This window comes from Sylvia atricapilla, chromosome 3 (genome assembly GCF_009819655.1).
Source record: "Sylvia atricapilla isolate bSylAtr1 chromosome 3, bSylAtr1.pri, whole genome shotgun sequence".
In the NCBI taxonomy this organism is placed as follows: Eukaryota; Metazoa; Chordata; class Aves; order Passeriformes; family Sylviidae; genus Sylvia; species Sylvia atricapilla.
The window spans coordinates 72,396,100-72,421,314 of NC_089142.1; the positions used below are offsets into that span (position 1 = coordinate 72,396,100).

Below are 25,215 nucleotides of genomic sequence, written 5' to 3' on the forward strand. Positions count from 1 at the left end.
GCCCCTCTCGGTGCCTGGCGGCCGACGGGAAGCAGCATGGCTCCCGGCGTGGAGCTGGGTTTCGCGGCGGCGGCGGAGTGCCCGGGCGGCGCCTGGCGGCTGCGCAGCGCCCACTTCCCCAGCAAGGTCGGGGGGCGGCCGGCGTGGCTGGGCGAGGCCGGGCTGCCGGGCCCCGCCGCTCTGCGCTGCGGCCGCTGCCAGCAGCCCTGCGCCTTCCTGCTCCAGCTGTACGCGCCGCTGCCCGGCCGCCCCGACGCCTTCCACCGCACCCTCTTCGTGTTCGCCTGCCGCAGCCCCGCCTGCTACCGCCTGGCCGGCCCGTGCGGGCCCTTCCGCGGTGAGGCGCGGGCGCGCAGGGAGGGACGGGGCGAGCGCCGCCGGCCGCCGCCCGGCTGACCGGCGCGTCTCGCCCGCAGTGTTCCGGAACCAGCTGCCGCGGCGGAACGACACGTACCCCGAGGAGCCGCCCCCCGAGGAGCCGCCCCCGGGCCCGGCCCCCGCGCCCCCGAGGCGGCTGGGCAGCGGCGCCGCGCTCTGCCGCGTCTGCGGCTGCCTGGGGCCGCGCTGCTGCGGGCGCTGCCGCCGCGCCGCCTACTGCGGGCCCGAGCACCAGGCGCTGGACTGGCGGCGCGGGCACCGCCGCTCCTGCGGGCAGCACGCCGCCGGAGGTGGGTCCGCGGCCATCGGGCACCTCTGGAACGCGTGCTAGCCTGAGGTTTATACCGCGCCGAGCTGCAGCTTTTTGAGTTCTTAAATGCTGCTGCTAGCACTGCTTGGTCTGCTTTGCACACCACTTGGATTTACAGCGGTTCAGAGAAACGGGATGCCTGTTACAGCTTTCCACTGTCCTTAACAGTATTTCTTACCTTCAGGTCAGGTTTAGCAGTGATGTAAATCTTTCTTACTCATGCAGTGTTTCTGCTATGTAGTTTGCTGTGTAGTTTTCAGAGAAAAGGACGTGAAATATGAGATGACGTTGTGAAGTGGTATCTATTTTCTGTTTTCTAGATGACTCGGCAGATGCAATTCCAGAGCATAACGAATTCCTTTTTCCAGAATATGAAATTTTGATAGAACCTGAGGAACCAGAATTTCCTGCTGACAGCACTGATGATGAACAAGGAGCTGAAGATACATCAAAGGATGCGAAAGAACAAGAGGATCTTCGAGCTGCAGGCATTGCAGGTCAGAAATAAAATGCTGCCTTGTAGTTCTTCCCAATGATGCCTGTTGCCACATCTTTAAAATATCAAATACTGTGATTTTTAAGCGTTCCTTGTAAACTACTGGTGAAAGAGAGCTAAATGTGCAGTCACTTGCCATGCTGGTTTGTTGTAGACATCCCATAACATAAGTTGCTTTTATAGGAGAGACTTACTAAGTTCTGAGTCCCGGGGCTGTTGAAGCAGCTGGTGCTGGAGATAGCTCAGTGTTACACTGTGTCCCTGTGTGCTTCCAATAGGTAAGGAACAACTCAAGTGAGGACAGGACTCTGAGTACCTGCTGCTGGATGCTGTTGGAATCAGATCCTTAAATTGTGTTGACTTCATTCAGTTTGTCTTAATTTATGGAAATAAACTTTCCTTCTCTGTGCTAGCAGAAAACTGCTTTGAGGATATTTTAACTGACTTGGAATGAAGCAGTTGAAGTGCAGGCTCCATCCTCCCTGCTCCCCCTAAATTCACAGTGGGTTTGCTACGACCACACTGGCTTTGAACATACCCAAGGTGGGGGGTTTGTGGTGCCAGGGAACGATGCTGGCTTCCTGGTCCCTTGCTGTGGTCCAAAGTTGTCTCAAGAGTGTTTAGTGCCCCCAGTTGATGTGGTTGTTGGAGTGTAACATACACTCTTCAGTGCTAAACACTGAAGTCTGGCACATGCGCAGCACATGGGACCGTTTTCAAATGTTGTATCCTGAAGGTTCTGTAGTCTCAGTGATACCTGCTGGAAGCCATAATCTTCAGTAGATTAACTCCTTCCCTTTTCAGTATTCCAGTACTGACATCTATGTTTAAAATGCAACAAAAACTAGTAAATGGACCTGTGTCTGACCAAATCTGACATGCCATGTAAAGAAAAAAATGTTAGATTTATGCCAGGAATGACTTATGAAGCAAAATGAATTTACACATACTAATATTGTTTTTAATTTTTAGTGTCTTGCATTAGCCTGTAACTTTTATTGTTCTTTTCTCTTGCTTAGATGAAGCATCTCAGTCCTTAGATGAAGAGACGTTGGAAGCAATGGCAAAACATGAGACTGAAGAAGAAAAGATCTTCCAAATGTTTAAAAAACAAGTAGCAGCTGAACCAGAGCAGGTCAGAAGATGGGGTAGCCTTTGAACATAGCAGTTCTGACACAGCAACCTGCAACATTTCACTTTTGTACCTAGTTAGAAAAGGGGATGCCTCCTCATCCTGCACACACCTAACCCACACACTCTCATTATCCTCATGTGCTGAACTTAATTCCTGCTGAAGTAAGAGTTTAGCACCTGCTCATACATCGTAAACAGCCGCAGGTCAGGATGAGATGGCACGAGGTGCTGAATCCCCCACAGTGTGGAAGGAGCCACCATCCTAGACGTGGTTCTAACCAAAGGACATGGGGCACCACTGCACTGTTCCCCAGCCTTCCCTGGCTTCCTTCTCAGCACAACAAAAACTGCAGAGAGCTCTGTCAGTGTCACCAGCTGTATTGGAGGGGTGGCTTGGCTTTAAGGTTGAAGGAATTAGTGATGGCTTTAAAATCTCCACTATTTAAAACAGAAATCTGCCCCCTCCTCCCGCCGTGCTATTTCTTATTACTGCAAAAGGCTAAAAAGCTACATTGTCAAACAAAACCATGGTCCCTGGTTGCATTCAGAGAAGACGCAGGCCTAAATCCGTCAAAATGGTGGAGAAGAAATTCTCTCCCATGTTTTGCCTGGTTGCTGAGGAGTTAAGGTACACACTCAGAAAGTAGTAGACTTTGAGTCTGTTCCCTTCTCTGCTTGAGGTATGAGCCTCACTCTCTCTGACCATCTCTGTATTGACTGATCTGTCCAAGTGTCATTTTACTGATAATGCCTGATTTGCTAGTAACAGAAAGGATATATCTGAAAATACTTTCTTCAACATTAGGATAGTCTGCTTGTACTTAGATGCAGAAAGATATGGATTGCATTCCTGACTCTGTGCAGGTCTGTGTGCTAATTATCCAGCTGCCCTTTCTCTGTCTCAAGATGGTAACACACAACCTTGCATTTCCAGCTCCCTTGATTAGGGAAATACAAATCACTTCAGATGATCCCTGGATCACTGAAGAAATGCGGTAAGAATACCTGCATTATTTACATAGTTAAGAAAACTTAATACAAGCAACCTGTCTCATTTAGAATGCTGCATTTGGAAATTATATTTTGCCATGGTTACTACTTCAAAGAAATTACCTTTTTCTGCTCCATCTACAGCTTTGTCTGTGTGACTAAACACCAATTTTTATCAAGATGAAAGGATAGTCATGAGAACTTAAAACTTCTGCTGTATTTCAGATTGTTAGATACTGCAGAGGAGGAGAAGGTCCACTCTGGGTGTCAGGTGAAAACAGGCCGGAAGAAAAAGATATCCCGAGTTGTGTATGTGGTGCCAAAAGGATATTTGAATTCCAGGTATGTAAGCTCATTTAAAAATAATACAGGTAATGTATTTCAGACTCAGGATATAATTGTAGAGGTGTTAGCTTGCAATTGGAGCAAGGTTGAAGTTGCAACAAACTGCACTAAATGATTGCACAGAGCCTCTACTCTTGTAAGTGCTTTTTCACTTGACGATGTGCATTGTAAGTTTGGCTGGAAGTACTCAGCTGGAGATTTTTGAATGCTAGAGGTGTATGTACGCGGAACACACTTAATGTCATTAAAAGGCAAAAAATAGTTACTACCACAATTTCAAATGGTGGGAAGCTCACAGATCAGGCAAGTCTTACAAGGTCAAATAAAACTTACCTAGAATTCCAAATTTATTTTATTTGAACTGCCATATACATCGTAGCTTCAGCTGGGATTTTGGTGTAAAAGAATATAAATTCTTACACCTTATAAATATAGGACTGTTCTTTAGGAGGAGAAGTGGGAAGAGGGGAGAAGTCTGTGGCCTGCCTCTGAACCTATTGGTTTTCCTTGAAGGTTATGCCACAGCTCCTGAATCACCTGCAGGTTGACAGCCTTGGAGAGAGCATTGACTGGGGAACGCTGGTGGTGTACACCTGTGCTGACAGCTGCGGTGGGGGAAATGAATACCTGGAAGAGTTCATATGGAAACAAGACTATTCCATGGGCTGTGCTTTATGAAGCTGAGTCATCCAAGTGGAATACTTGATTTGTTTTACTGCATCTCTACACTGTGCAAACAGGTAGTTGAACTGAAGTCACTGATAATTGTACATCTTGTAACAGTGATAAAACTGCTGTAACAAGACCTCAACAGCCTCTCTTGTGCTCCAGAGGAGCTTTTACTTCAACCTGGTAATAAAGCCAGATGCGTTCATTCAGAAAGCTTCATTTCAAATCTCATTTCTGAAAGTTTATTAAATAAAGATGAAAAACTTCTGGATTGGTGAAATGATCTTTTGTTGGTAATGGAACTTAAAAAACTTACAAGACTGTAGTTTCTCAGGATTTTCATTGGGCTACTCAAAAATTAATTCATTCAGAGAAAAGCTGACTACTGTAAACCCACTTGAGTGCTTAGGCTGAAGAGCTGTACAGGAGTCAGCTAAGACAAAGCTGCATAGACTTTTGCAGTGGAACTTACATGTTTCTCTTTCTCAACAGGTACACTAAACCTAACTTGGGAGTTTGTTGCATGTTGTGATTGAGTGGTTATTGAGATAAAATGCACAAAAATTAAGTGCTTTATCTGACTTAAAACTATTAGCCCCATGCAGAAGCAGTTTCAAGAAAGTAAGCCCTACCAGAACACATTTGTCTTGTTACATACTGCCTGTAGCAGCAGACGTTCAGGCTGAATTGTACCCTAAGTCTGCCATCATCGGTGAAGTTTAAAAATAAGTGTCCTCTGAAGGAATTCTTCCACTTATGGGACTGCCATTTAGCTGAGGCAAGAGAAAAGTGAAACCATAATGCTGAAGCTTTACTGTGGTAGTTGCTTAACCACTCCTCTGGCTGTATTTGCAGAGAAGGCTTTTTTGTGTTTTCTGTATAGAATTGACTTCAGTTACGTATTCCCTTACCCTGCTCCAACCATTCTAAACTGCTGCTAAACTGTGACTCTGTGGGGCCCACTGTGGGCTTTTGAAATCATTTAGATGTTGACAGTGCTCAAATAAGCAGGCAGAGAATGCTGTACATGGAAGTGGTTTTGTTATCACAGAACTCAATTTCTACCAGGGTAGTTTTAAGCCCTGGTCCATGTTGTGAAAGAGCAAACTGTCTTAAGCCACTGTAGTACAGCTTGACTGATTTTGTTGAAAACCATCCTATGGTTTCTTAGGGCATCAAACTTTCTGAAGAGTTTTGCACATAAGTTGGCAATATTTCAGGTCCTGCAAAAGCATGGACAGCCATACAATTACAGTCAAGAGTCCTCAGGAACATTCACAAGCTCACAACACAGTGGTGCAGCACTGAAGGCAATGCAGTGTTGGAGTATATCCTGCACATGAATAAACAACATCTTTCTGGTAAGATCCATGAAACCAGTCATTAAAACACCTGCAGAGACACTGGTGTAGAGAGAAAACTGAAGATTAAGGTCACTCAGGATTTGCAAATGGAGCAGTATCAAAGCCAGCCAAAACTTAAATTTTGTCTGGAATGAAACACCAACTCAGTAATGAGACCAGCGTTTACGTTTAGGTTAGTTTCAGATAAAAGCTGTTTGAAATAATGTGTAAGTCACAGCCAGCTTACTATTACTGGAAATTTACTGAAGAAAATTTTTAGTTCTCAGCCCATTAGGTTTCAAGCATGGTTCAGAAGGAAGATTATGTACATATTGACTCCAGCTGGAAAGGCTTTGACATTTTACAGGAACACTAATATAGTGAGACTGCCACAGCTGGTAAAATACAAAAGTAGTAATTTAAAGAAATTCTAGAAGCTAAGCAGGGATCTATTGTTTCAATTCGGTCAAGTGCAGCTATTTAAGACTTGCCTAAATCCCATCTGTTGAACATAAGGCAACACATACTCAAACACAAGCTTCTTTAACCAGTCATCTCTTTTGCTTTAACATACTGGAAGTATTTAAGGTAGACATTGGCAGGGATGTGACTGCTGGTATGCAAGCCAGAGCATAAGATTCTCTCAAAACAACATGTCACTTATAGCAGTGCATCTGCTATTAAATAATCGATTAAATAATAAAAAAATTCAATGTATTTCATTCTACCAGCTGGGTAATTTTAAAATTTATTAAGACAGTTCCCATAGTTGTATAAACAGGGTTTATTGTACATGTGGAGTTGAAGAAGGAAAGAGAAGAAAGGTATATATTATATATATATGTACAGTGAGCCATTTTAATTAATAAATTTATTCTATCTTGCTTAATACTGGAAAGAGGGAATGTGTCTGGCATCAAAGAAATTTAAAATTGGAAAAATTTAAAAGCTAAAGTTCTGTAAATTATAAAAACCATGGTCTTATGGAAGGAACTTAAAACATATATACATGGCAATTTTAAGTGGTTTATACACTGAGTGACACAGTTGCATTTGTCTTTAAACCAACTTACAGATTTTCTATTAATAGAACTGGCATTAAAACTATTTAAAAGCTAGAATATAAATAAAAGTTGGAGGGGCTGTTCCAGGAACAGCCCAGTAAAGCAACTCACAGTAACTCAGTAGACATATTCAAGAATACAGTTCCCCTTGAGCATCAGGGAAGTAGGCACTAACTGGGAAATAGTCGAAGTCCTGGTGTTGCAGTTGCACTGGAAGTCCATTTCTTGATACTGCTGTGCCATACACAATACCTTTTAAAATATACCCCTGATTTCTCTGAAATGTGTAGAAACTGTTACGTTGTCTTTCTGAATCCCTTTAAAATAGGATAGATGTTCTCAAATGCTTCATAGATTTCTGCTCGTACTTTAGCACCTGGAAAAAGAGAGGGGATTAACTTAGTTTATACCTTTTGCCAAATACTTAATTTTAGCTCTTAGAATGTGTATTTGAATGCAACTCTATACAAAACCTACATCTATCCATCAATATCTATTTTTACAATCCTTTTTAACACATTTCATAGAGAGCTTACATTACCAGCCTTCTCTGTTTAATCTGACAAGTGCTAGAATCTTCACTAGCATCTCTGTGACGATGCTATGTTACAAATGGAATTTCATATACATGATTTCCACAGGGGCCCCAACAACAAAGCACAGCCCTGCCGGATGTTTGTGCAGAAAGGCCTAACTGGTGGAGCTTGTTTTGAGAGTGTGATTGATTATCAGGGGAGGAAGGTCTGGCAATGGAGACCACTGCAGAGGACTGCATTTCCCCCCACTGCAGGTACATGATCGTCCTTTTGTCTGTGGGTCTTGTGGTTTTTTTGTCCATAGCAAGACACAGCATGAGAGGAAATGAACAGAGTAGGTTGAGCACCTGAGGCTGAGGAGGTCCTAGAGCTCAAATATCTCCCTTCTTTGGCTGCTGTATCATAGAGCATGGCAGCAGCCTGCAGAAGAAAAAGGCTGCCAAAAAAAAGGTAGCTCAGTCACACATGCTCAGCCACAGAAACAGCCTTTCAGATTTTGCCAGAAAGATCACCTACATTCTTACAGCTTTCTGGGCACCTGCATACCTAAGGTCCATTGTTCCTTTGATCTAGCCAAATGTGCTGTTGCTTTGTGCATTCTCATCTGTTAAGGAATACAGGGCAGGAAGCTCTGTGTGCAGGGGCAGTGCTGAGCTGCAGGCTGAGCTCTGGGTGCAGGATCCCCAGGGCAAGAGGCCGGAACTGCTGAATCTTAGCATAACAAGGCCTGGGGGAGCCCTCAAGAAAGTCTGGTCTGACTGTGTGAGTGGGGTTTGTAGGGAGTCAAGCAGGGAACCTGTTGTCTTTGCTGGAGCTGCCCTCTGCAAAGAGGCTTTGGCCCTACAGCAGCTGGTGTGGCACTGACTGACAGAGTGGCCTCTGGATGGCCACACAGGGAAGTGTCCTTAACATCACCATCCCTGGAACACTGCATTAACTCTCCTTCCTCAGTACTGTCATCTCTAAAGGAAAAGTACCTAGCAGCTTATGTATCCCTGTGTGTTCTCTGTAATACAGTCTAAATCTCACCTCTTGCAGTAAGATACTGTTTTCACTTACCAGTTAAAACCACTTTTCCAGAAACAAAAATAAGCAGAACAATTCTTGGCTTAATCATTCTGTAGATTAAGCCAGGAAACAATTCTGGCTCATAGCTGTAAGAGAAGAGAGTGAGAGTGTTTAAACACGCTTGCAGACCCAGGTTCCACCCTATCTTCTGGACCCAGTGAAGGACTGGGCAGAGCAGATGTAGACTTCCCTGAAACTTGGGGAGGGTAGCAAGGAAGATAATTTTGACAGGTTCACATTGGGCAGCCTCAGTTACACCTGAGGCAGTGCAGAGATGGGAACAAAGATGCAGGTTTCCCTGTGGTACAAGGGAATAATCTAAACAGATGTCACTTTCTATGATAGCATTCAACAAGAATGGAACATAAGCAAGCCATTTTTTACCTGCTGAACTGCTGATGTGTGAGTACCAATCCTTCCAGTCTGATGGGAAATTTCACATCGCAGCTGCCCACCATATTCTGAATTTTAAAATCCAAAAATTTTGCAGGAAAACCCAGTTTCTGAACAACTCTTGCATACTTCCTCGCTGCCAGTCTGGATTGCTCCTCGCTGAAATGAGAACAGGATATCCGTATTACTTCCTCAGTTAAGTATTACTTCAAGCAAACAGCATTAAACCACAAAACATGTAACTGGGGGAAAAGTCTGTGTGGCAGGAGAGGGGAGTTCACATGCAAAATTTTTACATCTAAAATTAACAACTAGCACTGACTGGGTTTTCATGCTAATTTTGGTAAAAGGCTCCTGGACACTAATAGTGTTGCATTCACTGTTCATGAGAGACAAAACAGTAAATTCTAAATTCATACATTTTACACTTTTAAAATATTGACTAGAGTCCCTCTAATGGGAATCAGGTTTGTAAACAGCTGAGTATCTGTTTGTTCCTGATGCAGAGTAAGACAACTTGAATTTCAAGTGTCACCAGGCAGAGAAAGTGTTTCCCTACACAGATCTATTCATTCATCTCTGCTCATTAGTATATGCCTTCTGAATTCCTAGCAGGCTTCCTCAGAGCAGAATTTCTCTCCTGCCCACCAGAGTTAAGCTTATGTTTAGTTTTGAATTCTTGTGCTTCAATGGTCATGTTAAGAACAGATCAGACTACAGGAACAAGATTTGGAGCTCTTGTCCTGTGATGAAAGAAGCTATTCAGATATAAAATCCTTCTGTCACCATCCTTACACTTTAAGCAGTTCCAGTGCACAGTTGCTGGATTTTTTAAATTATTAGAAAACGCAGATAACTGCAAAACCAAAAAACTGAATATAATAACCTCTGCAAACCAGTTTATCAGACTGAATGAAAGCATGTCAGAAATAGAACTACCATTTCCCCATAACTTAGGAAGTCCCTTCAACTATAAACAGTCATTTTCTGTAGAAATGTGTATAATCTGAAGTAACTGTGAAGCAAGATTAGTTGTACCTGTACAACTTTGATGTGTACATATAAACAAGCATCATGGTACATGAGAAAAGGCAGCCTGAATTAGCTGGCCTGTAATGCCTGAACATACCTTTTTGCTCCTGTGCACACCATTTTTCCAGAGCTGAATATCAGTGCAGTAGTCCGTGGTTCTCTTATTCTCATAATAACAGCAGCAAAACGCTGAAGTGTGAGCATTGAGACTGTTAGTGATATACTGCTGTCATCATTACATTAAAAACAAATCTGCATCATCTAAGTGGCAGGTTACACTGCAGTGCAAGGAAAACTAAGGTCAAACATACTTACAGATCACTCAAAGTTTACTTGAAATGCTTAAACCTTAAGTAGCTTCAAGCACACACACTGAGAGGTAGACTATGCAACATCTAAACTTCTATTAGGGTCCAGCTGCTGGACAGTTGTTGCAAAGGCAATATTTTCAAGAGGAAGGATATTTACCACAGCATTCCTATTCATCTCTCATTACTATATATGCAACATACAAATAATGCTAACATTTGCATCAGAGCAATAGAAACCATTTTAAAAATAAAATTTAAAAAATTCCTCCAGATATGTTGAAATTGTATCTCTTATAAGTAGGATGGAAGACTATCCAAAAAAATGGACAGTGTTACAATACCAGCAAACAGAAGAGCTGGAGGTCAAAGTCCTGTGTAAACAGAAGTCACCTCAGCTACCACAGTAGGACACAGCAGCCCCTAGCTTTTTATTCTAAGTAAGCATTTCCAAATAGTCTTTAAATCCTTGAAGCAAAAGATACTGGAAACTAATGTGGGCATACACACACACACAAACCCCTGTTTGTTATATTTAACTTGGAACAGCTCACCCTGCAGTCCCATGAATTGTTATACTGACATAACCAAGGCGGTAGCGTGGGTTACCCAACAGCACATTTGTCAAAATATGACTTAACTAATACAGCCAAGCAACATCTTTCTTTGATAGATGAATGTACTGACTAAACGTCAGGAGTGTGTTACATAACCCTTCTATCTCTCTGCCATGGAAAACAGTGTTTCATATTGATTATTCCAGCCTACAAGTTTTACACAGCCACCTACCCTCTACCTTTGGGGTTACTGAGGCATGCTCAAATTTTTGCTGCACTAATATCTTACTCACAATTATGTAACAGCATCGCTGGTATAAACTTACAGTAACAGTCACTTATCATATATGCCTGCATGTGTGCTTTAACCTTTGAGAGCAGAGTTCAGGTCAACTGAGGCAAAATTAAATGCTAAAACAAAAAAAAACCACACACACACCCCAGGAAAACTGAAGCCTTCCCAAGACAAGCCAGTTCAACTATGCAACATCTAAACTTCTATTAGGCTCCAGCTGCTGGACAGTTGTTGCAAAGGCAATATTTTCAAGAGGAGCCACCCAAAAGAAACATGAAGCAATAATGATTTTCTTGATTTAATGCTCCAGGTCCTTTGTTGTTGTTCAGATTTCCCAAGGTAAAAACAACCCACTTATTTAGAACCCCACTACTATTAAGAAGCAGCATGCAACTTTGAAGTCAATAAGCAAAAAAATCAATTTAATTTTGCTCCATTTTGATGTTCCACCAAGCTTAACCATCAGAAGCAATGAGATGACAGAAGTACTGCAAGAGAATATGAGAGAACAGAGGAGAAGTGAGACTATGATAAATTAGCAAATGTCCTGTGACCATAAGAATTCCAGAGGAGCAGCTAGGTGGAGGAAACCACAACTCTGGCAGGAGCCCAGGATTTGAATTCTTCTTTCCTTTCTCCTTGTTGGGAGATAGGGAACAAGACTTCATCATCAGACTTTTCACAGTAATATGCAAAAAGAGATCACTGAGCACTACAAACAAATAAGCCTATATGAAGAGCAGCAGAGGCCAGCTCTACCACAAAAAGCTTGGCCAGTGTATTGCACTGTTGGTTAGGTTTTTTCTGTATCTAACAACTTACAACCTAGTGCACATCACAGCTAACTCAGCATAAAAACGCTTTTTCCTAATTTGAATGTCCTAAGTTACAGTATAAAACTGCATACAAAGCAGGTAGGTTTTTCAGTCTATTGCAGCAGCCTGCAGCCACAACCTGTGCCTTTAATATTTCTGCTATAGGATGAACTCTTAATACATTTATCTTACCTTGGGATTATATTCAGCATTTCGAGCACGAAGTGCAATAGTTTTTAGGTCAAGTTTGCAACCAAGATTCACTGTGGACACAATATTCCTAAAGACAGATCAGAAAAATATATCAAAAACACAATAAGGAATTTGTGTGTCATTTTTAACCAAGCCTGATCAATTTTATTTTTTTATTATTTTGTTTCGCCAAGCAAATTTGAGTGGCATCTTTCCTACTAACAGAAGCACTGAGCAGTGTTTTGGCTCAGGAACCTCCTTTTGTAGGGCAGAAGCTCCTAAGGCATAATTGCTGATTCCTCCTTATCTCTCAGCTATTATGAAAAGTCTCCCATGAGAAGAATCCCTGTTGGCAGGAAGAATTACTGACGCTGAGAGCCCTTGCCACAATCAGGGAAGCTGCTGGAAACAGGAGAAAATGAGATAGTACCATCTGAAATTTTCCTTGCTATGCCCTTCAAGGAGGGTGGTGCAGAACTAAGTGGGAATGACCCAGCAGGTAAATGCATTGTCAAGAGATGGGAATAGCAAGTCTCCAGAAAGTTTAAAAAAGTTACTAGATAAAAAAATTTGTTTTCTGGGAAAACCCTGGAATTTAAAGGTCTTCAGTAAGGGGAGAAAAAAAAAAAAACCCAAAAAACAAAACAACAACAACAACAACAAACAAAAAACCCCACAAAACAAACAAACAACCCCCCAAACAACAACAACAAATCAAAACCAAAACACAACACTACTCTTTCAATTCATGGTATCAACCATTTCTCTTTGTCCCTTCCATAAATTTCTGAAATAGTCTCTTTAAAAGTGAAGTTCACTGAAAACACTTCTATACCTAAACTTAGAACTAGTTCTAGGGTTTTTTCCCTTCTCACTAACTCAGTGTTAGCCATGCGTTGGAAATTTGAACATCATGAACTCCTAAAGTGCAAGGAGTTAAAAATTACAATGGTGTTAAATGAAGACATATATAACCCTTCACTGGTATGCTCCAAAGATACACCGTTGACAAATCACTAAGAAACTGTTTATATTACTAAGTGGTTTAGTAATGAAGCTAAGCTAAAAATAAAAGTAAAAATTACTCATATTGCTACAGGAGACTCATAAATTCTCAGGACCTCCTTTCCCACCAAAATGCAGCACCTAACTCCTGATGTGACTTTGGTCCTAAGTCTTTAAAGGGCTGTCTGAGAAAGGACATGATGCACTAACACATGGGGCACTCACTGTAGTTGTGGCACTATGCCAGAGCTCTCTGATGCCGGTGTTGCAGGAGTTATTGGAGTCATTGGAGTCATTGGAGAGGGGTACAGAGGTGTGGTTCCTGGTAAAGGGGCTGTGGTAAGAGTCTGTGAGTGGAAGAGCTGGGGGGTTTGACCAGATGTTCCCTGTGTCGCTTGCTGTGACGTGGATTGCTGTGCTGCTTGCTGCTGCTGCTGCTGCCGCTGCTGCTCCTCCAACATGGACAGGCTGTTGGTGCTCTGGACAGGCTGTGGTGTCAGTCCTGTGCCATACGGCATCATCGGGCTGAAAATGGGAATTCCTGGAGTCATTGCACCCTGCAGAAGGAAACATGACACAAAAACCACAGATCATGATGACTATGTTTTGTTTTTAAGAGACAAAGTTTTTGGGAGCAGTCTAAAAATAAATCTATGTTAGCTGAGTTGCTCATATCAAACCTGAAGCACACAGAAGTAAATCGTTAAAAACAGAAAATCCTTGGAAATGCAGCTATTCTATAGAATAAAGTACAACCCAAAGGAATCTAGGGATATGACATGCTTCTCACACTACCTTGCAAGCATGTCTTGACTTTGACCCACAATTTAACCTGAAATTCTTTGAACACCAACTGTGCTCACTGCACCCAAAACATTCATAGCCCAGCAACAATCCGTCATGTACATAGTTTAAGGAGTAACCATCAAAATTAAATTAATCTTTCCAACTTGTCAGTCATGTTTCAACTTAAGAGGAACCCCATTAAGAAATCCCACATATATTCTTACACTCTGAGTATATAAGAAACTGCCCTGTTTCTTATACTTCTAGATACAGACATCAATGGTTTCGAAATTCTGCTTTATTCTAGTGTTATTTGATATCTAGCAGAATTTTTTCAGATCTGCAAATAAAAAACCATGAAGCTAGATGCAAGAAAGAGAAAACACATTCAAAAAGGAAATTCAGATCATAGTTACATCTTAAATAATTTGTTTTTACCTGAGGAGATGCTAAGCCTTGAGCATAGGGTGGCAAACTGTTGTTCTGATCCATGATTCCAGTTATTTCTTTGGTGAGGCCACAAGTATTTCCTTCAATTAATCTAAATATACTTCAAATCCTGGAAGTTTTTAACTGTTTAAAACATTCCAGCGAAGTAGCTTTTAAAGCCAAGCTGAAAGTGTTAGGAAAACATCAGCTCCAGAGAAATACGAGTCTAAAACACTAACCAAAGCCTGGAAAGAAAAAAAAAAAAGTAGTCTCTTGAGAATAGTATCTAAACACAAACCTAAATGCAAAGCTATCAGCTGCTGACTCAGATAAGAGACACCCACGTAGAAATACATACAAGAACATTCACGCGTACGCACACACGCATGCACAATCCATAAAAATAACCTTTTTTCAGGCACATTCCGTAGAAGCTTTGCAGTATGATTCTGCTGAAGTCTCTGGCAGGTTACCTGACTCACATGGGCAGGCCTCTGTAGAACTAAACCCTTCTGCACAAACAGATCAAGCTGTTGACGCTCTTTCTACTCCAAGTTTTGCTTTAGCTGCAAAAGCACTGATGTTTTTTAGAATTTAATTCCCCTGACTAGTAATTGACAAGCTTACTGACACATTGCTTGTAATTCTCTTTCTGGCCATTTTAAGGCTTGGGCTTCCAAAAATTATTTTTTTCTTCTACGAGAAAAGCATCACTGCTCAAATCAGAGCTAAGAAAACCTCTTCCATCCAATTCCATAAAATAAAGCACTAACAGATTTCAAACTGAAATGACATGCATTTCATGAGGAAAAAAGAAATATGTGAAAACCAATTTCAACCACACAAGAGAAACATACAATGATTTTATTTTTTAACTATACTTCTGTTGCTGTGTTACGGAAATAAACAACAGGAGTGGAGAATTTAAGTGTTATGATACCAATGATACAAAATATTATCCCATTAATTTGTAAGTTTCTTGACTATTGCTGAGAAATAATATTCAAGGTCATTATCAGGCCAGAGGTAGGCCACCTCAAAATTTGAAGACAGCCTATTCAGCCTCTCTTTTTTTTAAAAAAATATAAGACCTTAGAATTACAGTAATATTTACATTTCAGCTAAAAAGGTCTGCTTTTTTCCCACCCGTTACCGTAAGATATTATCATCTTTTCCCTCACCAAAGGTATCAAGCAGAAAACCCAGGTTTTACAACGCGGGTACATCAGAAGCCTAAAGATTATCTTGGAAGGAACAAAGTCAGCTCCTCGACAGCCGAGCTATTTAGTAATAAGGCTGGATACCAGGCATGCCAAAACGTGCAGCCAGGGCACCATCTCCGCAGAGGTCCCTCCTGTACCCGCTTAAGGCGGCTCGCTCCGATCTCCACCACAAACATCGGGCGACGTTTTGGTCGAGGGAACAGAGTCCAGAAGCAGGAGTCAGCCCGGAGGAGGCCCCGACCCTCCCCCGAGGCCCCTTTCGGGCTCCCCACCAGCCGCACGGCCGCGCTCGGCGTGCGGCCACAGCCTGCCCTCAGCGCTCCTGGCTCCCCATCCAACACCGGCCCCGGCCCCGCGCAGCCCCCGCCCGCCCTCGCAGGGTCCCGCCGCCGCCCGCGCACATCCCGCGGCCGCCGCTCGCCCCCGAGCCGCGGCGGGGCAGAGAAAGGCGGCCGCCGACCTCCGCGCCGCGGGAGTCCCTCCCCGCTCCCCCCGCCGCGGCTCGGGCCGCCCCGGAGGTGCGGATTGAACCCGGCCCGCGCACCGTCCCCGCCCGCCGGGCCCGGCCTGCCCCGCACCACCGCGGCCCCAGCGGCCCGTCCGCGGGCAGGCAGCGAGCGGCGGCCGCGGGCGGCGGCGGGCACTCGGCACCGGGCACTCGGCACCGGGCACTCGGTACCTGGCGCTCCCTCCGCTCCCGCCGCGCTCAGCGCCCGCCGGAGCCCGGCCGCGCCCCGCCCCCGCGCCACCGGCGCGCCCGGCGCGTCACTTCCCGCCGCCAGCGGCACCAGAGCCTTCCCGGGCAGGAACCTGCGGGAATTGAACATGGGCGAGTGTCCCTGCACCTGGACAGGCGTCACCGCGGGCACCAGCGCAGGCTGGGGAACAGCCTAGTGGGAATCAGCACTGCGGAGAAGGACCTGGGGGTCCTGGTGAATAACAGGATGTCCATGAGCCAGCAGTGCCCTTGTGGCCAAGAAGGCCAGTCCTGTCCTGGGGTGCATTAGGAAGAGCATTGCCCGAATATCGATCTTGCTCCCCTACTCGGCCCTGATGAGGCACATCTGGATTGCTGTGTCCAGTTCTGGGCTCTTCAGGAGAGGAGAGACATGGAGCTCCCGGAGCAGATGCAGCAGAGACGATTAAGGGACTGGAGCATCCACTTACGAGGAAAGGCTGAGGGACCTGGGTCTGTTCAGCCTCGAGAAGAGATGACTGAGAAGGGATCTCGTTAATGTGTATAAATATCTAAAGGGTGGGTGTGAAGAGGATTCAGCCAAGCTTTTCTCTGTGGTGCCAAGCAAGAAGCAACGGACAGAAACTGATGCAAGGGAAATTCCCCCTGAATATGAGGAAGAACTTCACTGTGCAGGTGACTGAGTGCTGGAACAGACTGTCCAGAGAGGTTGGAATCTCCCTCACTGGAGATGTGCAAGAACCATCTGGACACAATCCTGTGCCAGGTGCTCTAGGATGACTGTGCCTGAGCAGAAAGGTTGCCCCAGATGACTTTCTGTGGTCCCTTCCAGATCCTGTGAATCTGTGGAGGTCCCTGGCAGTGCACCAGGCCCTCACAGAGGCTGTGGTTCCTCACACTGGAGCTGTACAGAGTTCCACACTGCTGTGCTGCCAGCTGCACAGTGCCCATGGATACTGCAGCCACCACGGCTGTCCTTCCCAAAGCAGGGCAACACACTTCCCCTCAGGAGCACCACATGTGTCCCCTGCATCTCACTGTCCCCGCCCTGTCCTTCTCCTCTAGTACCATTTCAAACTTCCATCCCAGCCCTTCCCACTTGTCTCCACTCATGCCATGGTTCCTGGCACCACATCCCATGGCCCACCTCAAAGACCTGGTGACATCCCATCTGGAGTACTGCGTCCAGCTCAAGAAAGACCTGGACCTCTTGGAAAAGGTCCAGAGGAGGGCCACCAAGATGCTTATAAGGATGAAGCACCTCTTCTATGAGGAAAGGCTAAGATAATTTTGATTATTCATCCTGGATAAGAGAAGGCTTCAAGGTGACCTACAAAAAGGTGGAGAGGGATTTTTCACAAAAGCATGTAGTGACATGACAGGACAAGGGGGAACGGCCTGAAACTGAAAGAGAGACAGTGTGGATTAGATACAAGGAGGAAGCTCTTTGCTGTGAGGGTGGTGCGATAGTGGCACAGGCTGCCCAGGGAAGTTGTGGAGGCCCCATCCCTGAAGTGTTCAAGGCCAAGCAGGATGGAGCTTTGAGCAACTTGGTCTAGTGGAAAGTGTCGCTGCCCGTGACAGGACTAGATGATCTTTAAGGTCCCTTCCAACTCCAACCACTCGATGATTCTGTGATTCTCGACTCTTGCCCTTCACAGCGGTTCCAAAGGTGCTCTCCCCTGCAGAGCAGGAGGCACCCTGCTGCCCACCCGCCCAAACACGAGGGGTGTGTGACGGCCTCACCACAGCTACTGATCCGCCTGCGTGTTTCCACGGGGCAGCGCTCGGACAAGAGCCGCGGGGGCCCAGGCACACGCCTCGGGCAGGCCGGGCCCGGGCGGGCTCCGCTCCCCGGCGGCCGCGCCGCCCTCCCGCCAGCCCGCGGCGCTGGGCGCCCGGCAGAGCCGCCGAGAGGAGGCGGCGCTCCGTCCCAGAGCGGCTCCGCTTCCGCCTCCGCTGCCGCCATTTCGCCGTGAGACAGCAGCGGCCGGGCTGCGATGCTGTCCACCGCGGCGTACGGATACGGGCCCTCCCGGCCCGAGACGGGCTACGGGCTGGAGGCGCCCGTGCGGCAGCACCGCTTCTCGCCGTACACCTTCAACGGAGGGTGAGGGGCCCGGGCAGGCGGCGGCGGGACGGGAACCCTCGGCCGGGGCCCAGGGTAGCCGGGCACCCTCGCCTTACTCCTATCTCTCCTCGGTGCTCAGCGCGGGTTTATCTCCCCTCACGGTGTCTCTTTGTAGGGAGAGAGCGGCAGCACAAGGAGGAGCTGGGCTCGGGCTTGACTTGAGGCCTTGCAGCCTTTCAGGGTGTTATTGCCTGGCCGTGTGGCTTTTGGAACACTCGGGCTCCCTAAACTTCGGCTGGTCTTAAAGTACGAGTCTTTTGTTCCCCTCAGGGTTGTTTCTTTATAGTGGCTTAGGGAACCCAGGTAATGGTCCTGTTACAGAATCACAGAGTTCTTAGGGGTGGACGGGAGCTCTGGAGATCATCCAGTCCAGTCCTCCTGCCAAGGCAGGGTCACCTCGAGCAGGTGACACTAGAACGCGTCCAGGTGGGTTTTGAATGTTTCCAGGTAGAAACCCCCAGGACTTCCCTGGGCAGCCAGTTCAGTGCTCTGCCACCGTCGGTGTGAAGTTCATGCTGAGGTGGAACTTCTTGTGTTTTAGTTTATGGCCATCGTTCTTCACTGTGTTGCTAGTAAAGGTGTTACATGGTTCAATGCTACCTTACTGTAACTGTTAAATGCAGGTGATGTTTTACACACCTGAGTTGGTGGCAAGATCTGGCCGGGTAGGGTTTTTTTTTTCTTATGATGACTACTGCTTTTTAAAGAGCATCTCTTTGTTACTTAATGGTAGTACACCTGTGGTGATCACAAAACTAGTTGTTACAAAGTAATTACAGATTTTAAAAGTGACGTTTATTTCAGTATAGTGATACTGTTGCTCAGTACTTTGCTTGTTTTTGAAGGATAAGCCATTATCAGGCATATAAAATACCTCGTCCATTGAGTTTGGTTCTTGCTTGGTTTAGAGTCTCTGTTTTACCAAGTTTCCTTACAGTTTAATCAAAGTAGAAGGCCACATATATTTTTTTTCAGTCTGTCTAGTGTCTTCCTTCAGTGTTGAATAGGGATGACCACAGTGGGAAACAGGAGGGAATATAAGATGCTTGACAGAACATGAGTCTTGACAGAATATGGATGTAGAATTACTATCTCATTTGTTTCTGTGTTGCCTAAGAAAATACTTGTGCTGAAGGTCATGATTTATCAATTATCTTTTTAAGGACTGTGCTGGCAATTGCTGGAGAAGACTTCAGTATTGTTGCCTCTGACACACGTCTGAGTGAAGGATACTCAATTCACTCCCGGGACAGTCCAAAATGCTACAAGCTGTAAGTACAGATCTGCAAGGATTGGAAAAGATGAAAAATCTTTTGTATTGCTGACCATGTCACCTGTCTCCTGCTTTGAACATAATTCTTAGAAGAAAAAAAAAAAACAATAACAAAACAGATTTTGGAGTTGTGGTGACCTTTGCTGTAATGCAAGATGTGATGTGATGATGTAAATACAGCCAGATTTCTTGTTTGATGCTCTTGAAGTAAAGTGAGAACAGAATAATTTTAGCATGATACAGACTCTAATGTGGGGATTTTTGGCTGGATAAGCAGAAGAATTTTTATCTTGACTGTAGCAAAACTTAATCCTATGATAACTCATTCGGCTTCATCAGGAGATCTGGTGATGGTACACAAGTGTGCCCATTGCTGCTAGTTGTATCTCTCTAGTTAATTACCTGGCATTTTAGAGATGTGCATTTTAGGAGAGGTAAACCTATCAGTAGTTTCATAATTAAACTTTCTGTGCCCATTTTATGCTCTAATTTGACTCATCTGGGTAGCCTCTCCTTGGTTTACAGCTATATGTTATTTATGTTCATTTTACTGCAGTGGTGCTTGTCTTGTAGGCTGTCATCAACTAGGTAAAAATTTCTTTTCTTTTGGGCTATTGTTTCTTTTTCTAAATCGATGACATTAAATCAAAATTACTTCAGTTTCTCCTGACTAACTTGTTACTACTAGATAGTGTCCAGATGGTGATTAGTCTGGTACAGTATACACACTGCGCACGGTGGCTTTGTGTAATTCTAGTGACAGGCTGAGAGAAGGTTTTAGGATGTTTTCTGAATGACTGCTTTGGGTTGGTCTCTGTGTGTTAATGTTTCTAGACTCTTTTCTGTTTCCTAGAATTAAAATTTCAAGCGTATGTACCCATGGTTAGGGTTCACAAAACATTTCAAAACTGAGCAGAGGGCTAAGCTTCTGTAGTGCATCTGCAGCCAGATAACTTCTGTTTGTGCTGACACAGAAGCCACCAAAACCATAAATGTCAGGTAACCGTTGTACAAACTTAATGCGGCTCTCTGGTCCGATGGAGTAAAAATTGGACTGAGTGATAGAATATGTGGCCCCCAGTGTAAAACAACAAATCTCTAGCAGGACTGAATTGCTACAGCTGGAGTCAGGGGTGCATGAAGAAATGGAGAATTCATTTTTGTCAGTCTTACTGACTGCAGAAGAAGGACGTTGGTTGAAGGAAGACATCTGCTTGGTTCTGTGTTTAATGACTCCTCTCCAAGATGTAGGTCACAGGTGCCTTTCATACACCACAGATCTGTTACTATGTTTTAGACAACTGGTTTTGGCAGCACTAGAAAAACTGAAAAGACATTTGGTGTTTTCATAATAACCTACTGTGTAAGAAATTGCTGTAGTTCATGCTAAGTCTGAAATTGCAACAAAATTTTATGTTTTTCAGAACAGAACAAACAGTCATTGGATGCACTGGTTTCCATGGGGACTGCCTTACCCTTACTAAAATTATTGAAGCCAGATTAAAGGTAACTATCTCGCTGTATTTAAAAACTTAGATTCTTAATATTATACTTGAGACCTAATATGGTATGTTTTAAATTTAATTTTTGATGTTTTTTTCAAGTGTTCGTATCGTAACTGTTTTGCTAGTGAAAGGTCGGGCAGGGAGAATTGGTGCTGTGTTCTTATTAAGTGTGGCACTACAAATACATGGAATGGAAAAGCTGGAGAGGATATTATTATTAATGAGGCAACACCTACCAATTACAAAACTTTGAAGATACTTTAATCTTCAGCTTGTGTAAATGCTTTACCTCTTAGACCAGCATGTTTTCGCTAATCGTGCCGATTAATAATTTTGCTTAGTTTCAGATTCTTCTGTAGTGAGGTTACAGAAAATGTAATTCTGATTGAATGTCAGCTTTAGTTTTGACTTCCTTCTTGGCAGATGTACAAGCATTCCAACAACAAGACCATGACCACAGGGGCTATTGCAGCAATGCTGTCTACGATCCTGTATTCTCGACGTTTCTTTCCCTACTACGTTTACAATATAATTGGTGGACTTGATGAAGAAGGTAAGACTTGAAACAGAAAAGGAAAAAAAAAAAAAAAAAAAAAGAGGCTGCATTTCTGTGGGTGGATAGCTATCTCTTTACATCTCAGGTGTTCTGATTTAATAGCAAAGTTTGTGTTCCTATTCCTAGCATCTGCCTTTAGGCATTATGGTGCTTACACAGATCAAATACATATTATGTACCTGGGCTGTTTCCTAGTTTTTGTCATTCACTTGATTTTTGATTTCTGAATATCTGAAAGTATAAAAGCTATAATATAATTATTTGATTACAAATAAAATCTCTGAAGTGAAATAAATAATACTTTAGACTGGAAAATTTTACTACTATTTTGCTGGATTTTTAATTGCATCTTTAAAGTAGATGTCACCAGTAAAGTTGTATATGTTTCACTCAGATCTGTGAGTGTGGTAAACACTATTTAATATGAAGATTTACTCCAGAGACAGGTTTCTACAAAGTTATTTCTAAATGTTAACTAACCTCTAATTAAAATCATGACTTCTACACAGAAGCTATAGTTTAATATACAGCCCTTCCAGAACTTACTGGGCTCCTGTCCAGTGATTTGGTTGAGTTCCTGAAATACTGTGTTCTCTGGCTTTGAGAAAGAGCTCAGAGGTGGTCTTGTTTGGATAATTTTAACCATTCCCTGCAGTTTGTTTTTCCCATAAGTTATAATGATTTCCCAGTCTTGCTAAGATATGTCTATGATTTGTGGGATCTGGCAGGGGATTAGTCTGCCCTGCATAATGGTAAATCTCAGATTATAAGGGTACTGTAGCACCTGATAAGAATCAAGAGTGCAGGTTTGCTTGCATGGACTAAATTTGGGTCCAGCAAGGTTGGTTATTGATATGGCTGGCTTTCTCAGGGCTGTTCAGCTCCTGTGCTCTGCTGCCAAGGGCACTGGCCAGTAAATTGAACTGGGTGCAGCCTGTCTGAACAGAAAGGCTGGGCTTGGCCAGCTGCTGCGTTCTGACTGGCATGTCCTCCTCAATCCTAGATGCTTCAGAGTTGCAGTGTGTCTGTATCTCTGATGTTGGTGCAAGCCAGTAAACTTTGCACCACCTGGTCTGACTTCAGAGAGAAGTGTGCAAGAGAGCAGAGCATCATGCTTGGTTCTGGGAGTGCAATGCAGAGGCATCCAAGCATGGTTTCTGGAGGTAATTCAGGAAATGTATCATTCAGGAACCATGTCTGAGCTGCCTGTTTGTATTAGCCTTGGAACCCCCGGGGCTCTTTGTGCAGCACTACATTCTAGCACATTTTTCTGCTTTGATTATTTTGCATCAGCACTTTTTCTGTGGTAAGTACTGTAAGAAACATCTGTTGAAGCATGCTTGTGGCTTAAATAAAGAAAATAATCTTGGATATTGTACCAGGCCGCAGCCATAGCGAGTCTTCTGTAAAAAGCATCATCTGAACGTATACTTACGTGAACATATACTTATACTTATATACTTACTTATACATATACATATACTCAGTGTTGTTTGGTAAAAGTTTACTGGGATCTGCAGTGTTCCAGACGCTGCTTATCCATAGAGCTGGTTTTGTTGAAAATGCTTGTCAGTATTGAGCATCTTTCTGAATTGTGATTTCATATTAATTTTTCTTTCCAGGGAAGGGAGCAGTTTATAGCTTTGATCCAGTGGGCTCCTATGAGAGAGATTCTTTCAAAGCAGGTGGATCAGCAAGTGCCATGTTGCAGCCTTTGCTGGATAACCAGGTAAAATAGCTTGCTGGCTTTTGTTTTGGTTTGATTTTTTTCCTTATCTCAGTAAACATTTGTGACAGCCAAATTAATGTAGCTTTACTTTTGGCGAATATTACTTAGAAGTTTTAAATCTGTTATCCAGGTAGGATCTGGTAATCCATACATTTATAAATTATGTGGCTTTACTCTCTCAGTAGAAATTAAAGCTTTGCTTTGGGATCTGTTCAGGTTTTTAATACATTATTAATAGTGCAGTGCCTCTTTAAAAGACAGAAATGTTTTAATTGGGGAGTTACGTTTATCCTAGAAGTTGTGTGGAGGGCTTTTTTCTCAGTTTTGTGAGTTTTTTCTTGGCTGGTAACATAAAAATGCCTGTTACTTAATATGAAATAATACCAAATTAAGAAGATAGAATTAATACATACATTTTATCATTTAACATACCCTTGTTTAAGCCTTCAGTTTTGTGCAATTTTATACTCAGATACCATTTTTCAGTAATAGTGTTCTTACATAAAATTGCTGAAAATTTACTCAGCTGAGTCTGCCTGCAATACCTTAAGAATATTTTTGTATTTAGTTGAAGCTGTTAATGAATGGGAGAAACACCAAAGCATGTTTTATTCATTTTAATTTTTTGACATAGGTGTTGTTATTTAGTCACTTGAACCTGATGTCAACACAACTTTTATGATTAGAAAAGTAGTAAGCATTTTTTACTGTTACCAGATGAGAAAGGAATAGAATATTTCCTCCTTTTTAAAAAAACTTTATTATCTGAAGAAAATATGTTTTTCAGAAACCAAGTTGTCATAAGTAATTTTTTTATTGCTTATGGGTTTCAGGCCAAACATGGAACTTTACTCCTTTTACCTGTTCTGATGTTCGAGCTGACAGTTATATTTATGAGCTAACTTAGCTATTTAGTAGGACCAAATATGCTCCAATATAGACTTGGTTTTGAAGTCTAGGTATCTTAGGGAATATTTGCCTTTAAGAAATGTTCCTGAGTACAAGTGACCAGAGAAAAAAGGGCTTGTGTGCAGTTCTGGTACTGCCAACCTTGTAAGAAGTTTGTGAAGAATTAGATCAGATCCAAATGTTCATTGTGATCTTCTGCATGCTGAATGAGCAGGAGGAGCTGTGCTGGCTGTGTGTTGGATCTGCTTCTAGTTAATTTTCTAAGAGTATCAGTATTGGCAAAGCTCTCAACTGTGAACTATGTGGAGGAACTTTTTCCCTTTTTCCTTTGGGGTTTTTCAAATGGACAGGCCATTTCTTCTTCTTAATTCAATTTAATTTAAATCTGTTCATTCTAGTGCACAGACTGAAACAGTTTTCATAGATGGCTAAAATGCATTTTCTTATTTTCTTAGATTGGCTTCAAGAACATGCAAAATGTGGAACATGTACCTCTGACCCTGGAAAAGGCTTTGCAGCTGGTGAAGGATGTCTTCATTTCTGCTGCTGAGAGAGATGTGTACACAGGGGATGCACTAAAGATTTGCATTGTCACAAAAGATGGAATTAAAGAGCAAACTATCCAGTTACGGAAAGACTAATTCAGTTCATGTGTAAGCAAGTTACCTGTCATGTACAATTTACCTGTGTTATGAAGACATTTGTCTTATTAAATTTTTTTCCAGAAGTTCAACTACTGTGGTGCTGAGTATTTTCTGTCTTTGTTAGAAATTCTGTTATTTAGAAACCAGAGCAGTTTGTGGTAAGGAAGCAGCTAAAAGTTACAAGTCAGTTTCCTTCATCTCATATTAATCTATTGATCAGTCTAGTTCTAGTGCAAGTTTAATCCCCTTCTCACAATCCCTTATGCTGCAATATGGGGGAGTATTAAAATTTAGATTTATTCATATTCAGACTATTCTGATAATTCTTTCATTTCAGCCTTGGTTCATGAGTAAAGTATTTGCTCTGTTCACACTGCCTTCTCTGCATTTCATAGCTTGCTTT

The 25,215-nt window shown here is 43.3% G+C and overlaps 3 protein-coding genes across 4 annotated transcripts; 2 read left to right on the forward strand and 1 right to left on the reverse strand.

Annotated features, from left to right (window-relative positions):
* Nucleotides 1–8: 8 nt before the first annotated feature.
* Nucleotides 9–4,596, forward strand: PDCD2 (programmed cell death 2). Its single transcript, XM_066315756.1, has 6 exons — nt 9–337; nt 417–668; nt 1,009–1,185; nt 2,204–2,319; nt 3,534–3,650; nt 4,167–4,596. The coding sequence occupies exons 1-6, from the start codon at nt 37–39 to the stop codon at nt 4,329–4,331; spliced, it is 1,128 nt and encodes a 375-aa protein (XP_066171853.1). The 5' UTR covers nt 9–36; the 3' UTR covers nt 4,332–4,596.
* A 1,786-nt stretch (nt 4,597–6,382) lies between these two features.
* Nucleotides 6,383–16,144, reverse strand: TBP (TATA-box binding protein). Of its 2 annotated transcripts, XM_066315759.1 has the most exons (8): nt 16,048–16,144; nt 14,155–14,390; nt 13,156–13,487; nt 11,926–12,013; nt 9,856–9,947; nt 8,718–8,885; nt 8,325–8,419; nt 6,383–7,105 (listed from the first exon to the last, which is right to left on the reverse strand). In XM_066315759.1, exons 2-8 carry the CDS (start codon nt 14,206–14,208, stop codon nt 7,026–7,028), a joined length of 909 nt encoding a protein of 302 aa, XP_066171856.1. In that variant the 5' UTR covers nt 14,209–14,390; nt 16,048–16,144; the 3' UTR covers nt 6,383–7,025. The 2 variants fall into 2 exon arrangements, with proteins under 2 accessions (XP_066171856.1, XP_066171855.1); XM_066315758.1 differs by lacking the exon at nt 16,048–16,144 and having other exon boundaries at nt 14,155–14,404.
* A 1,869-nt stretch (nt 16,145–18,013) lies between these two features.
* PSMB1 (proteasome 20S subunit beta 1) lies at nt 18,014–24,901 on the forward strand. Its single transcript, XM_066315761.1, has 6 exons — nt 18,014–18,175; nt 19,360–19,467; nt 20,894–20,975; nt 21,398–21,527; nt 23,153–23,259; nt 24,624–24,901. Exons 1-6 carry the CDS (start codon nt 18,066–18,068, stop codon nt 24,807–24,809), a joined length of 723 nt encoding a protein of 240 aa, XP_066171858.1. The 5' UTR covers nt 18,014–18,065; the 3' UTR covers nt 24,810–24,901.
* Nucleotides 24,902–25,215: the final 314 nt, after the last annotated feature.